The sequence below is a fragment of the Falco punctatus genome (assembly GCF_963210335.1).
Source record: "Falco punctatus genome assembly, chromosome: Z".
In the NCBI taxonomy this organism is placed as follows: Eukaryota; Metazoa; Chordata; class Aves; order Falconiformes; family Falconidae; genus Falco; species Falco punctatus.
The window spans coordinates 58,158,151-58,173,415 of NC_137586.1; the positions used below are offsets into that span (position 1 = coordinate 58,158,151).

Below are 15,265 nucleotides of genomic sequence, written 5' to 3' on the forward strand. Positions count from 1 at the left end.
TGCTCACCCTAGCAGAGTTTTGGTGAGGGGGGAGTAGCTGAAGGCCTCATTGTTTCATGTGCAGAACACTACACGTACTCAATTTTGGCAGCGTTACTGTTTTGTGAGATCTTAGAGCTGTGGGTTAGATATAAATTAAAAGCTGTAAAAGTCTGAGTCTGCAACTTCTCAGAAAGAATAGGAAACTGTTATACAACAGGAAAAGGACATGAGGTTCCCTACAGCTGACGCAAAATCTACGTCAAATTGCTTAGATTATATTCATTCCACAGTACTTCTGCACATGAAGGAGTCATCTAAGGATTAATGAAAAGATCATTACAGTGAAGTAATGCATTGTGTCCTGAGAGGATAACAGTAAGGTGCGGCCACACTGCCATTCTTATCAACAAAATCTGAAATTCCAGTGTACAATGTGAAAATGTGCTTTTACTAGGTTGTACTCATACTTTTGGTTACCAAGTGAGCGCTTCTCAAGGCCCACATAAATTAATCAGCAGACACCTACTTGCAAGTCATACAATAGTAGAACATGTGCATTTACTAGGTTTTGCCTAAGTTTTTGGTAACAGAGCAATTCCTTCTTAGAGCCCATACAGATTAACCAGTGGAAACCTACTCTTACATTCATGAAGTAGTAAAGTGGATTTGGCTAAGGAAGTTGGAGCTAATTACATATTTTCAGTCTGCCACGGAAGTTCCCAACTGTTTAGCAATGCAGTGTGACATAGGGCTACACTTAAGTATCCTCCATCTTGGTCTGAAGTGTCCAACAAGGTGAAGACCATTGCTCTGACTTTGCAGTGTTCAATTCAATGCAATGATCCTTTGTCAGCTCAGAATGATGTTTACCATCTGTTGATTCTTGGTCTTTGCAGGCTGCAGGTAGCATTTGTATAGCAGGCATGACATCTCTTGTGTAGGCATTTATTTCGCCTTCAGCAACAGTCTCTTGTTGACTTGGATTATAGGATCTTTCAGATAAGCCAATATAGTCATGGTCAACAACTACTGCACCTTGTAAAAAGTACCGATTGTCTGTAAAAGAAAAGCAGCCATTAAACCAGATCCTTCAAGCCATACTGAAAGTGTGAGTGAGGTATTAACTTACTTTTGAAAACATTTTCCATATGAGAACAAGAATGTTTGAGTGCCATCAGTGTGATAATGTGAATTTCCTAATTTCACTGAGTACCAAATGTTTGGCTGCATCTCGTTATATCCACAAAATAAGGCCTGCGATACTCCACATTCAGAGTTTTTCTTTGCTAGGTCAATGACTAGCTTTACATCTGTAATAGCCACCTACTGAACTAGTACCACCTTAACTGAATGGACACGCAGATTCTTGCATTTTGTGCACACAGAGAAGTGTGGCTACTCCAAGCTTTTGCTGGGAAGTCTTACAAATGCCTGTTGTGTTGCATTAAGTAGTAAAAAAAGAAATAAAAAAAGTTTATAGAATTTAAAGACAGTAATGGTGATTGCTACTGTATAGTACTATTGAGCTTTTCTTCGATCCAATATATGCTTACAGTGTTCGTATTTTACGAATGAATTCAAATAAAATGAAAACAGTCTGACCAGACAAGTTAGAAGTGTACTTGTCAACATGGCATTAATATTTGATGATCAGGTTAGGGCCCATCTTCTTGCTCACACAAAGACACTAGTGTGAAATTAAGCGTTCTGTTAAATCAGAAGAGCCATTCAACAATTACCTATCTCTGCAGGGGGGGCTACAAATTCCTTTGCAAGACGTAGGTTCAAAGTGGGATCTTTGTGGGAGTTACTGCGGAGGTGAACCTACTTTTCTTGTCATGTTTCTGAAGAGATCTGTCCTAAATCACCTATTTACACTCATGAATCCTTTCTGCACTGGGCCCAAAGGCATTCCCTTGAGTTTAATATTTAAACCAGACTACACTCAAACAAGGAAAACAGAACAGTGCATACATACACTTACCTGTCTGAACCAACGAGTGTCCTGGAAACTCTGGCTGGCTGTAAAGACACCCAGGAAGCAAGCAATCCAGGTACACCCAGACTGCAAATATGTGATGCCTGTACCTAGGGCTCTGTCAGTGCACTGACTCAGGATTTATCTTTAGACCAAGAGTGACCAAGGTTATGGAAAAATACGTTGCTTCTGATTGCCCATTCTTACCTGTAGAAGATTTTACCCTCACAAAAGAAAAAGTGAGTACTGCATTTTCAGACTTTCCACTTTAAAACTCCCAAACTCACACATCTGAAGTGCAATACAGACAAGATAACACCTCAGATTTTCAGAGTAAGGTAAGAAAAACACTTAGTAATACAAAGTTGGTAGGCAAGGCCACAAATATCCTCACCTAAGATGTACTTTTTCCACATTTATTCCACAGAGAACACTGAAAATGCTTTGCTCCCACCCAAGGTTATGGCACCAGTCTGGTGGGAGAGCCACCAGACTTAACACCACAGCAGCTGCCAATAAAAAAAGTCCACCCCTGCTAATAAAGAGAAGTCCTTTGCTATAAGGATTTCATCCATACGTTTATGGATGAAAAAGATGTCATTCACTGCCTGGTTTCACTGCTCTTACCCAATTGAAAAAATATGCTTTCTTGATTGCTATTAGGCTGTTTGATAAAGGCTGGTAATTATTTTGGCAAAGCCTGGTCTACTTCTCTAAGCAATGTAAATATGTATTAATATCAGCCTGTAATTTTAAGATTCATAAGCACTCGTAATCCATTGATTTTTTTGCCTGTATCAGTCGCTTCCTGGGAAAGGGAAGAAACTGTTTATGTACTGCTTCTGCAGCAAACACAACTACACTTAACTTCTTATATTGTAACATAATTTACCAAAGTCATTGTAATAGCTGGAGATTCTCTGCATGCTTGACATGCATGTGACTTGCTGCTTATGGATCAGCAATTTAAAGAGGAACTGGAAGCCCCACAGTGATTGTCTGACAGAAAGAGAGATGTGACATGGAATCAGTATGTTGGTTATAAAATCTGTAACTAACAACTGGCATAAATATCAGCTTCTCACACAGAATTCCAGACTTAGTTTCAGCTTTGCAAATCCCTTAGTTTTAAGGGGTGATGGAAGGAATTACCACCTCAATGCAGTTTATGCAGTTTCAAGAACCAAATCTTAACCACACATGCAAATAGGGTGGGAATCATTTTACTTTTCAAGAACCCTGAACCAAAAAGCAGCCTGTTCTGTAACAGAAGTCTTCTAAAACAGAGTATTCATTTCCCTCAAAATGTCTGTGGTGACTCGAAGTCAGCAGCAACAGAAAAGAAACAGCTGCCACTGTTCGATTAACCCGGCAGCACTGCAAAAGGACACACTGAGTGTTTAAGAGCAAGACTGGTGGTTGATTACCCAAGTCTTTGGGAATTTCTAGTCCTACTGCAGAGCATGACAATTTATTTGCTCTGGTAAGAGAAACACATTTACTACTTCAATAGCAGTTTTATTTTAAAATAAGCTCTCCAAACAAATCTGTTTGGAAAGTCATTTTTTCTGTTTTAAGGCTTAGAGGGCACTTTTGTCATTGTACCATCTGCACCAGTCAGACTAAGTAAAAAAAAAGTCAGGTTTCCACTGCACAAGCAAAATAAATGTGAATCCTGTCTACATCAAAACAGAAACAGTCAGAAAGTGCTCTTTGAAGTTCAGCCTGATCATACTTCTAGCGTGTTTTCACCAGCCAGCACAAACAGGGCCAAACCACAGATTAGAAGCAATTTTAAAACAGACTTAAAGCATGATTCATTAGCTGTGTTCCATGCTCCACATAGGTACGAAGCCACTCACACTCACTGTTCTCCTCACTGAAAACTGCAGTTATTACAACTCAGTGTTAATTTATTTCATGCTGGTAAATCAGTATTCTTTCACTCTGATAACCTAACACCAAGACATACCAAAAAGTAAAAAAACCCACAAACTTTGTAGAGTATATATATTAGGTTTTTATATATATATATATTAAAAATACACACACATACCTTTTTCACTGGACTCTCTTACATATGGCTTAAGGTGAGACATCTTGATGGGTCTTTTCAACCTGGATCCTGTGACATCTCTTAATATTGCACAGCCATTATCTGTGATATATTCTATAATACAAGGACCAACCCATTCTGACTGGAAACGACCATCTTTCCACCAGTTTTTTCTTCGCCTGAGGACTTCATGACCAACTTTAAGTCGAAGGGTACTTAATTGCTTTGGCTTCCTTTTGACAGTGATTTTGTTTCTAATTTTTTGCTCACCTGAAGTGTTTTTCTCCACCTGCAGAAAGATACACATCAATTAAATTTTCTTTTTCCAAAAGTGATTATATATTTTTGTAACACTGCTTAATAATGCAGAAGCATAACAAAGTGGTTTCAGATGTGTGTAATTCATAATATGTAGGGCTGGAGAGTTCTAAAGGAATTTATTTTGTCTTCGTAAATCAATAGTCCATAGGCAATGGATTTCAGCTTCTGTAGACACGCAGCCCTCAAAGTCAGATATGAATCTTTGGCAATAGGTCTCTTAAGGTTACTCCCTCCAAATACATACAGGAATTGTTACACTGGAATCCAGGGATCATAGGCAAAGGAAAAAAAAAAAAAAAAAGCAACTGAAACCCCAAGATCCCCACAAACCCCTACATTGCTTTAAAAGGCTAGTTATACTTTACATTTCAAGCCTTTCCATCATTTTCTATCTTCAGTCTTCTTATTAGTAAAATCTGAATATGTAACATTTACCTGGCAATCTGAGGTTTTTTGTTCTTCCAGTGCTTGACTAGCTTTTTTAGTTGCTTCAAATATTTTGGCAAACATACTGTATTCTCCTTTCACACATATATTCATTGGCTCAACAACATACGGGTTGCGATTAAACATTTGGAAATATGGGGTGTTTTGATGTGGCTCCTGTTTAAATGTGGAGCAAAAAGCAAGGAATTTAGCATACAGCTTTGCAGATATTTTGGGGAACTTCAGTCAGAACAGGAAGAACCTTCACATACCAAATTTGTCAAATTGAAAGCATAAGCAATAGCAGACAAATGTTCATCCCAGTCATTTGGATGGTTGGTGCAGTATTTGTTAATAAAAGCTTTGATTGTCTTACACGTTCTTTCATTTGCATCATCTGTCTGAGGATAAGACAACACAATTTCTTTCATTCCAAACAGTGCAAACAGCTCTTCATTTATCTTCAAAATAAAAAGAACACAATTACTAAAGGTTCCCTTCTTCTGTACACACAGTTTAAGTAAACAAACTCAGTTTTCTATCCTTTTTGTTGCTATGATGGTGACAGAAGTCTTACATACATATTTCCACCAAACAGTCGAGGGTTGAGAGTGAGAGCTAAAGGAACCAGTAGAGCTTAGGAGCCAGTAACTGATGGTTTCTAACCACATTTCTCCCACTAATTCAATCTGTCATTTCCTCCATATCAGTTTTATGATTCCATCATCTCTGAGAGGATCAAAGTGTGAAGAGCTCTTCATAATCACTATAGGCCAATGTCAAAACTACCCTTCATTATCTGCTATACTGGACAATATGGATGAATGAAATACGGCATTCTGGAGTGTGAAAGTTTGTGTCAGTTCAACTGACTGACAAAACCTGCACTATGACTGCCAGAAAATCATTTTGCTTTGTTCTTTATCCAAAGAATAAAACCCTGGTAAATATTGCATAATGTTATAACTGCAAGTAACTGGTTTATCATTTTCTGTATGTGCTAACTTCTATATTTTTTTAATTAAAATATTTACAGTCTTTTCCAAGAATGGTCTGAAATTCAAATTTAATACAGAGGAAATTTATTTTTTTTCTTGGGGGGCGGGGCGGGGGGGGAGTGTGGCAATAAAAGAAACCAGTCATGTAAATACATACCTGATAAACAAGCTCCTTCCCTTGATCAATAGGCATTTTTTGAGGTGGCCCATATAAGTAAAACACATTTATGATTGCCTTTGCAATTTCAGCTGCTGAAGTGTCATGCAGCGGCAAGATAACAGTCCATCTTGTAAACAAGTCTGTCATAATTATGATGTAGTTGTGGCTTCTGTTGGTAACATTAAAAGGTCCCATTAGATCTATAGTGACAGCTGTCCATGGGTCCTCTGCTTTGATAGGGTCTATTTTGGATGGTGTGGTGGTTGTATTCTTTGTCACTTGGCAATGCTGGCAAGCATACACCTAGTGCAAAAATCAGGGAGGATGCTATCAATAAAAAGCGATGGTGAAGGTTTAAGACAATCAGCAGGAACATAAATCTCCACTATTCCTCTAAGTTAGGTCAGACTAGGCAATGCAAAACAAATTCATTTTATCATCTTACTTATTTTTTACCCTTAGATTTTTCAGCCTCAGCACAAAACCAAACCAAAACCAAACAGCAGTGAAGGCCGGGAGAAGAACATGTGCAGAAATTCATAGCTGAACTCTCCCATCCTGAAAGCACAGTGTGCTCTTTCAAGTCCATAGTACAAATTTTAATACCCACTTCCACCTATAAATACTAAAGGAAGCATGAAGCAGCCAGTCTTAATCACTCCCCTTTTGGTTCTACTGTGTACGCTGTTGCTGAAAAACACTGGTAGCATATATAACATTCCATGCATAATACAAGTCACAGGCCTCTTTGTCCAAGTCTGAACTGAAAGCAAAGATGCACTTTCAGTTCATGTTACAGTTGCACATAAATATTCAGGCGATGCAGCAAGCCAATAACAACAGTAATTCGGCTGTAAGGGACATTTACATACAGTTTCTTCAGGGATCCCGTCCAAGTATCTTTGGGTGAAGGAGGAGAAGGAACTTTCCTAAGCAGTGATTTGTTTTAACTATAAGCCTAATTGCATGGCAGAGGCACCATTTTTCGTAATCTTATCTGCCAGCAGCCACTCTGGCTACATCACCTTAGGATGGCACAATGCATTCTAACAAAGATACATAAGAGCCCTTGCAAAAGAAACCTCTTCTCAAAGACTGTATGTGCCCTGCGTATTTAAAGGCAGTATGGCTCCTCAACACTGGGTAACATCAGCAATATTCAAGCCATGTGGTCAGCAGTAGAAAAAAAAAAGAAACACTGTGCTTTGCCAGGACGACCGTTTACTGTTTAATTGTAAACTTATGCTTCCTCATCATGAAGCAGTACAGGTGCTTGCTGTATCAAAGCCATATTATCACAAAACACTTGTAAGACTACATTAAAAAAGTATCCTGTAGCTATGAGACCGTACCCACTGCTTGACATCATTTGTTACAGAGGTCCAGTAGTAATTAGATTCCACTAAAGTCAGCGTTCTTGATATGCCATGATGACTGCCAGCAGCATTCTTGTGGCACTTCTCAAGTACCTTTTTCTTCTCTTCATCTGAAACAATTACCAGGCGCATTTGTTTCCCATCTTTTCCAACATAGAACAATTCATTTTCTGAAAGAAGAAAAGTATCAGCACATTACATGCAAGTGCTCTGTCTTTTGCTTAGTTTACCAAACTACTGGGCATAATTTAGTACAGAATTTTTAAATCAACTTCAATTCACTTCTGTGTAAATGTGACTTTTTGTTTACAAGTAATTACTTCTTCCAAAAAGCCAATTGTTTACCTGTGTTTGTTAATCTGGACATGAGGCATTACCAGGGCAAGTCAGAATGCAAACATTTCCACAGCAAGTTTGACTGAAACACAAGCTAATGCAGAGGGTGGGAAGGTGAGGTAGGACCTGTTTATGAGACTTCCAGTCTGTCTGCCAGCAACCTGACACTGTGATTTGCAGCTTTAACTCCTCCTTGCCTTCTCTCTACACAAACTTGGCAGATAGGATTGAGACAGCACAGCACCCTAAAAAGGTTCATACACCTCCTCATAGGGATGAAATAAAGCTGAGAAGGGCTGGGAGGCTCTAGGGTGACAGATGGCTTGCACTTCTGCCCAGTCACACACAGCACCCTCCAGACCAGACCAACCATTCCTTGTCTACAGCTGCAGATCTGGATTTCCCTTTCTTTAGTCCTTTGAATTATGGATTGCAATGGCTACATACTTCCACAGTATCTAGAACAAGTTCTGGGTTTTAGTTAGATATATAAATCCCTCCTGGAATGGACTAAAGCAGACTGAATTTCTGTAAACATCCTATTACACATTAACAAGGGTTAAGTAGAGTGTCTGCGTCATAGAGAATGTATATTAAAATCACAGTATGCTGCAAAGCAAGATCCTACTTCCTTTTTTTTATTTCATCAGCAAATGTTCACCTAAAAAACTATTTTCAGAGTAGTTTGAAATAACATTTTTACCTTTGAAAACAAATTTTTTGGCTGCTCTCCTGATTCCACTTCTTTCACTTGATAATGTTGTGGGATGATACTCCCCTGTTTGCTTGTAGTAGGCAATCTGCTTCAGGTGGAGCCCACCATTTTTTCCACTACGGACCATTGCTACACTTAACAAAATGCACAGATTCATTAGATGGAGCAACTGTCACATGAGCACATCTTCAGTTGTTACTGATTCCTTTGTAGTTCAGAGGTACCCTGATAATGTAGCATCTAAGATGTTACACCACCCAGTGTGCTGCTCTTGCTATGCCCTTGTTACCAACTTTAGCAGTAAGAAATACTGCATAAGACACTAATTTTGTTCTATGCAAAGTTTTGGTTGGTTTTTTCCAACCTCTATTTTATTCTTCCAAACAGTGGATACTTCAACTGGACAAGTGGATATTCACTGGACAAGAGGGGAAAATGAGAGCAAAGAAAAAGAAGTTGCAATTCCCATTCTTAAACATTTTGACAGCTCTTCAGTGCAGGTGTGCTGGAAACTAGATGTGTCCAAAGAGCCACCCTAGTTGGAAAAAAGCACATAGGTAAATAGGAAAAAACAACTCCCTCAAGGAAACTGACAGAAATTTATTTTGTTCATTACTTCATCTGACAATTAGATTCTGACCTCCCAAACCAGACTCTGCATGAAAGGTAACATTTCTTTCCCTCACACTGGCTACTTCCCTGATCTTATTAATACACTAAAGTGGCATTAGTAAAATGTGTCATTGGTACAAGAAGAAATTGGGTCTAGGAAAAACAGCATCAAAATAATTCACAAATAATGACAAGCAAATACACTCACAGACAGAAATATTCAGGCAGGCACTATGTGATTTCAGTCACTTCCACCCCCCACCCCCAATCTGTTCCAGTAGCAATGAAGATTTGTATGGAACAGCAGCTGATCCTGCTTTAATTGATGTCTACAAAAGCAGGATCAGGCTTGGGGCCTGCCATGTCATAATTTCTTAATTTACGCTGGTTACCCACAGTATTAAGCAAATTTCTTCCTCATCCTGACAGTTCCCAAGACTAGACACTGTGATAACGCAAAGCCTGCTAGAAAGAGTAATCAGTTTGTCTGCCGTATTTGCTAAGCAGCATATAATTATGGGAAAGCGACAGTATCCAGTCACTCTGGAATCCATACTATATCATTATATGGTGATATTATTTGAAAGCCAAAATGTGTAAGTCAGGATGTTTATTTTGTCAATTTACAGATTCTCACCTACCTTTAATATACCAGGGGTGGAAAAGAGGCAAAGAGCTCTAAAGAATAACTATGTCTGCTTTTATCCACTCCATTCCTGCCAGAAAATAAAATACTCTACATGATTTATAGAATATCTATATATATGATATTCTATATCATACAACTGGGCTAAACATTGCAGTGTTATCAACGTCAAATGCATGCCAGGAATTTCCCATTCAAACAGTGATAAGACCACCACTCCACTGAATACTTCATTTTGCACAACCTAGAGCCAGCTTTCAGTAACAGCCAAGTCTCTTTGTCATCAGCATTAATGTTTCAAAGCAAAATTCTCACACCTCAGAGAACTAGCACAGATAAAACTTTTCACTGCTGCAATCCTGCCTGTGAGGAAACATGGTGTTTTAGAACAGGAAAGGAGTACAGCCAGAACAGAGTACTGTTTTAGTGATCTTGGCTGGTGCAGCAGTTTCATGTAAATTTACATCTGACAATACAAGCCACAGCAACTCACTGAGCTGGTAAATTGGATAACTAACAGCCACAAAGAAGGTGAGGCTACCATGATAAAATTTGTGTTTCTGTTGTTTTAAATAAGTCATTAGCATTTCTGACAGTAAAAGAATACTCATGAAGAGCAACTAAAATATCCTATCTGCCAGAGGCATGCATTCAAGCTTCATTCAGGGTTCTCCTGAAAGCCAGTCCTGCAGTTAGCTAAGCATCACTAAGTCAGAACTAGCCAGGTATGATTTATTATTTAACTGCCAGGATGATGGACCATTTTGGCTTGATGCAGACTTTCACACATGGCAAGAAAATATATTCCAGAACAATATCTATTCTTCCAGTACTTTTTGTTTACGAAATTCTTGCCCAACACTGTGAATATTCTCCATGCAGTACACTGTTATTGACTCTAACAAAATTAAGCTGCACAGCAGTAAGATGCATCTGAGCAGGACCACAGCTTACATGTCAGCTAAACGGAAATTCTATCATACATAAGCCAACGAAGAAATAATGCATTGCATAGTATCCACACATATTTAATGTATTTACTAGGATCCTGATCCAACAAACTAAGTTAAGTGCTCTCAATAGTCTGCTGGATGACTGCGTAAGAGGACAACAGTACCTAAGTTTCCTTCCTTGATACTTAGTTTCCTGCATCCCTACTCACTTTCCCCCCCAGTATCTAATTTACTTCATTTGGCCTGATCTTAAAAAAAAAAAAAAAGCACCTGAAAATAACAAATTATAAGATCTTCTGGTTCTGTTATTTAGAATAAATCACATTACTTTGGATAATTCATATGCTATCACTATCAATAGTCATAATACATCTGGTAGTCCATAAAACCCAAAGACTTTTACAATCAGTAATAAATACCTTTGAAGCTGGAAAAAAATACACTGCTTTACAGTCAAGGAAAGTATTTCAGCAAAGAGAATGAAACTTCCATATAACCAGGGCTCCTTCTGCTCTCATGCCTTGGCCAAAACAGTTGCACCTGCTGAACCTTAAACATTTTACTCTCCAGTGCCTGTTTTTCCCACACATAACTACAAAGCTCACTGCAAACCTGCTTTTTCAGTCCAGCTTTCGAGTACTTCCCTTGCCTCCATCTGCAATCCCTATCAGGAACGGGAACTCCCCGTGGAGCCCTGAAGCCTAACCAAAGTGCTTCCAGCAACCTGTAAGTAAGACTGACATATTTGCCTACATCCTTCCCTGCCTTTCGCAAGCCTGAGCCACGTTTGACAGCGCCCCCCGCCACACCAGAACACCGTCACTTCTGAGGTGCCTCCGCGCCCGACACCCCCGGACGGGCCGCGGGCACCACGGCGCCAGGCACAGGCCTAGGTCGGGACAGCAGCTGTGCCGCAGCCAAGTGCTGCCTCAGAGGCACGGGCAAGTAAATCGACCCACGGCCCCAGACCACCACGGCGCAAACACTCCCTTATCGTTTGCTGCGGCCGCCACACGCAGGGCTGGCGGGGCGGCGGGGCGAGGGCAGCAGGGCCCAGAGGGCAGGTACGCCGAGCCAAGGGTTTATCGCCCTAGGCAGCGCCGGCCGTACCTCCCAGAAGCGTCTCCTCCAGGGTAGGAGTCCCGCCCGCCCTCAGCATGCACCGGCGCGGCGCCGCCACCGCGCCAAGGCCCCCAGTCCCGCTCCCGCCCGACGCCAAGCCCGGCACCCCCGGCCCGCGCAGGGCACGCTGGGAGCGGTAGTCCCGAGTCGCCACTGCCCAGCGCGCAGGCCTCACGCATGCGAGGAGCGACGTCGACGCGATCTTTTTCCTTCTCCCCTCCCCGCCGCCGATCCCCACCACCTGCTCTCGGCTCCGCGGCGAGGTCGTGGGCACGTCGGGCGCCGCGGCGAGCTGCCGAGGCCCTGGGCACGCACCTACTCCAGCAGAGGTATCGGCGCGGCCTGTCTCAATGGGCGCAGCCCGCGTAACACCACCTCTCCCCGGCCCGGCAACCAGAACGGCGGCCCTTGCGCCCCGAGACTTATGTGGCGCCCCCGGAAGTGGAGGCAGGCGCGGGGGGTGTGGGTGGGGGCGGGCCGCCGCGAGGGGCGGGGCGGCTCGCGCGGTGGCGGGCGGCGGTGGCGGTACCTTAATGGTCCGGGGGGGCGCGGGGGGCGCAGGCGGCACCAGGCGCAGGTGAGGCGGCTTCTCCCCGGTGCTGCTCGCGGCGCTCCCTCCTTCCCCTCCGCCATTCCCCGCCACCCTGGCGATGCGGGGAGCGTCAGCTGGATCGACGACGGGGGGCGGTGGCGGGCGGCAGTGGGGCAGGTCGTCCCCTCGGGCTGCGGCCTGGGGGCCGGCAGTGGTGGCCGCTGCCCCGCCCCCCCCTCCCGCTGTGAGGAGCCGGCGCCCGGTCCCGCCCTGGCGCGGCGGCTGCCCCGGTAGCGGGCCGGAGGGGCGGTGCCCGAGGCCAGCCGCGCTGAGGGCTGTTGCCTGGGCTCCCCGGGGCTATATCGGCCTCGCCGCGGGGCGCGGAGGCTCCGGCGGCAGCGGGAGGTGCCGTGAGGAGCGGAGCCGGGTCAGCGGGCAGCTTACTGCTGTGGTGGGCGGCTGGCCGGGTCCGCCCCCCTTACCTGAGCGCAGCACGGGCAGCACCCTCCTGTGCTCTTTGTCTTCCGCGCAGACCTAAATCGTGCTGTTCGGTAAGCTGCGATCATCAGTAAAACGTGGTGGGTATGGCCAATAAGCGTATCGAGTGTTTTGTCTGGTTTTGTGGTCTGTTCTGGTTTTAGTAGCAGCTTTGCTGAAAAAGCAGGAATGTGAGTTTGCAGCATGGTGTGCTGCCGGAAGGCAGGCGAAGCTTTTTGGTATAAAGAAGTACATGGAGTGAAAGGCAGCATTCCTAAACGGGGTGGGGTGGTGGTGGTGTGATGTCTCTTAAACCGCTGGATTTGGGGCACTGTTAATATCCCCAAAACTGACGATAAATTCGGTGCAAAATTCCTTGGGGCAAGGGAGGTTGCTGTCTGCATTGAATCAAGCTGGGAAAGAAAGAAACTTACATACAGTACTCAGATAATAACCAGTCAGGTGCTTAGGTAGGAGAGGTGTATAGATAGAGCAGCCTTCTGGTTTTTGGGCGCTTTTATTGTTGCCTTGTAGTAGTTGATTTTGTAGTTACCTGCTCTCCTCAGAAGAAAGAAGACTAGGGGAGATCGGTATCACAACCACAGTGAAATAAGTGGTTTCCTTTCTCATCCAAACCACTTCTATCTGGTGCCCTAAGCTGAAAAGCTACTCTTTGCAGTTGTTTGTTATAGTAATTTTGCGTTATGTTGCGTCTTTCTAAGTGTTCTTTCCCTTAATCTAAGCTGTGCCATTTCCATTATTTCTGCATCCCTTCTGCTTCATCATTTCTGCATCCCTTCTGCTTCATTTTTCTACTCTAGTGGCAAGCCAAACTTTTTTTTTTTCTTCACCTGGGGTATCAAATTTCAAATAGAATCTTGTTTTGGTGAACAAGTTTTGATTCAACCAATAACAAAACTACTGCTTATGTAGAACTGGTTTTGGCATAAGGATTTGACTGATGTAGTGTGCCTCTTTTATGGTTCAGTATGTGAGAAATACAAATTTTGATATTGGTTGGCTTGTCTTGGTTGTCTGATTGTTCTGCAAAATAGATTTTCATCCTTCTGGCATTTGTGGTTAGAACAGATCAGGCCTCCAGAGGCTGAGCCAAATGAACTTTAGTTCAGAATTATTTTGCAGAAAGGTTCTCATCTCTACAAAGCTGAAGTAACAATTCTTTGGGAGAATATGGAAAAGCTGTTTTGACATCTCTGAGGGAGATCTCTAAAAGTTTGGAGGCCAGCCCTTCTTGAAACATTCAAGCTTGCCCCAAACATAAATGTCTTTAAGTGATGTTTTTGACAAGTTTTGATTTAGAAAGGAACTTGGAGGTTAATTGATGTGAAGGTTATCTATTCTGTGGCTGTGCAGGAGACACTTGCAACATGCCACATGTCAGTTTGTAGTAGTGTTTGCCAGTTAAAAAAAAATACTGCCTTTCTGTCTTGAAGGGAGAATAGTGATATTTACCAGACAGCTTCAAGGCTCTTCTGACACTCCTGTTGAAAGACGGTAATGGTTTATTTTGCAGTTTATAACTGCTGAAAAGTTGAATGATGCCCTGTGATAGTGCAGTGTTTGGGGCTAAAACTCAAGAATTTTAGCAGGTGTCATCGCATGTGCTGAAAAAGTCACATTTTTACTGGTGAGATATTGGGGGGAAATAAGCTGTGCAAGGACAGAATTTTGTAAGGGTAAGATGCACTGAAAAGTTACTTCACTTTTAAGTTTGGTAATTCTAAATGACTGGAAATACTTTGCTGTATAATTACTAGGAAAGAAAGCAAACATGGGGAAATCAGCCAAGTAATTACTGTTTGAAAGCTGTAACAGTTGTGTTTACTAGAAATCTCATTCGTCAGCAACCTAAAAGGCATGTCTTTCCTTGCTGCAAAGCTGGCTTCTTAATAGAATTCTGGTTCACATGGCCCAGTACAACTCTTAAGTTTTTAGGCCACTGGGCTAAGCTACTGTAGTGCGAATGCTCAGACTGAAATCTTATTTCAGGCAGAAATAATTCAGTGGTGCAGTTTTTGGAAAATAATTCAGGTGCCTGGTTAGGCAACTGCAGTTAGTTAGCTATCCTAGCTGTACAGCATTTCAAGAAATGTAAGTGCCCCTGTGAATAACACTGACAGGAATTGTTTCCAGTAGGAAATGCTAGTAAGGTGGGTATTTCTGGATTCCTGTTGTTTGAGTGGTTTGATTTTACACATTAGGCACCAGGCCTGTGCTTGGAATCCAGAGCAGCATACTCTCTTCCCTAAAAAGAAACTAGTGGCCACCTTTAAGGAAAATTAGTGGTATATAAGGAAAGTGAAATTGGATTGCAGTAGTGTAACTGTTTGAACCATTGAATGGAATAGGACAAATACTGTTTCTGTTCCTTCCTGTCTCAGTGGTTTCAAGTTCCTGTTTTCTGTTTATCAGAAAAATGTTCTAACCACCAAGCTGAAGAAAGTGTGGGTAAAAGGCTGACCAAAAGTGACAGCATGTTATTAAGGGCTTTGTCTATATGCCTCTTAAATGCTGACAGGCTTGGGGCATTGACTACCTCTTCAGGAAGCCTGTT

At 42.4% G+C, this 15,265-nt stretch overlaps 2 protein-coding genes across 30 annotated transcripts in view; one reads left to right on the plus strand and one right to left on the minus strand.

Moving 5' to 3' along the window:
* Positions 1-678: 678 nt before the first annotated feature.
* On the minus strand, positions 679-12,715 carry GIN1 (gypsy retrotransposon integrase 1). Of its 20 annotated transcripts, none has more exons than XM_080371135.1 (9): positions 11,997-12,108; positions 9,602-9,676; positions 8,337-8,477; positions 7,274-7,467; positions 5,919-6,224; positions 5,036-5,224; positions 4,773-4,940; positions 4,017-4,305; positions 679-1,038 (listed from the first exon to the last, which is right to left on the minus strand). In XM_080371135.1, exons 3-9 carry the CDS (start codon positions 8,473-8,475, stop codon positions 740-742), a joined length of 1,584 nt encoding a protein of 527 aa, XP_080227261.1. In that variant the 5' UTR covers positions 8,476-8,477; positions 9,602-9,676; positions 11,997-12,108; the 3' UTR covers positions 679-739. The 20 variants fall into 20 exon arrangements, 19 of the variants coding, with proteins under 19 accessions (XP_080227261.1, XP_080227257.1, XP_080227268.1 ...); XM_080371131.1 differs by having other exon boundaries at positions 8,337-8,482; XM_080371142.1 differs by having other exon boundaries at positions 8,337-8,883.
* PPIP5K2 (diphosphoinositol pentakisphosphate kinase 2) overlaps positions 11,873-15,265 on the plus strand; it is a 53,177-nt gene continuing 49,784 nt past the window's right edge. For 7 of the 10 annotated variants that reach the window (XM_080371115.1, XM_080371121.1, XM_080371120.1 and 4 more), the window contains exon 1: positions 11,873-12,010. The gene's annotated coding sequence lies outside the window, so the exon portion shown is untranslated. Of the gene's footprint in view, positions 12,129-12,176; positions 12,259-12,545; positions 12,765-15,265 lie in introns of those variants that run through there. The other 3 variants (XM_080371117.1, XM_080371119.1, XM_080371118.1) reach the window with 3 other exon arrangements.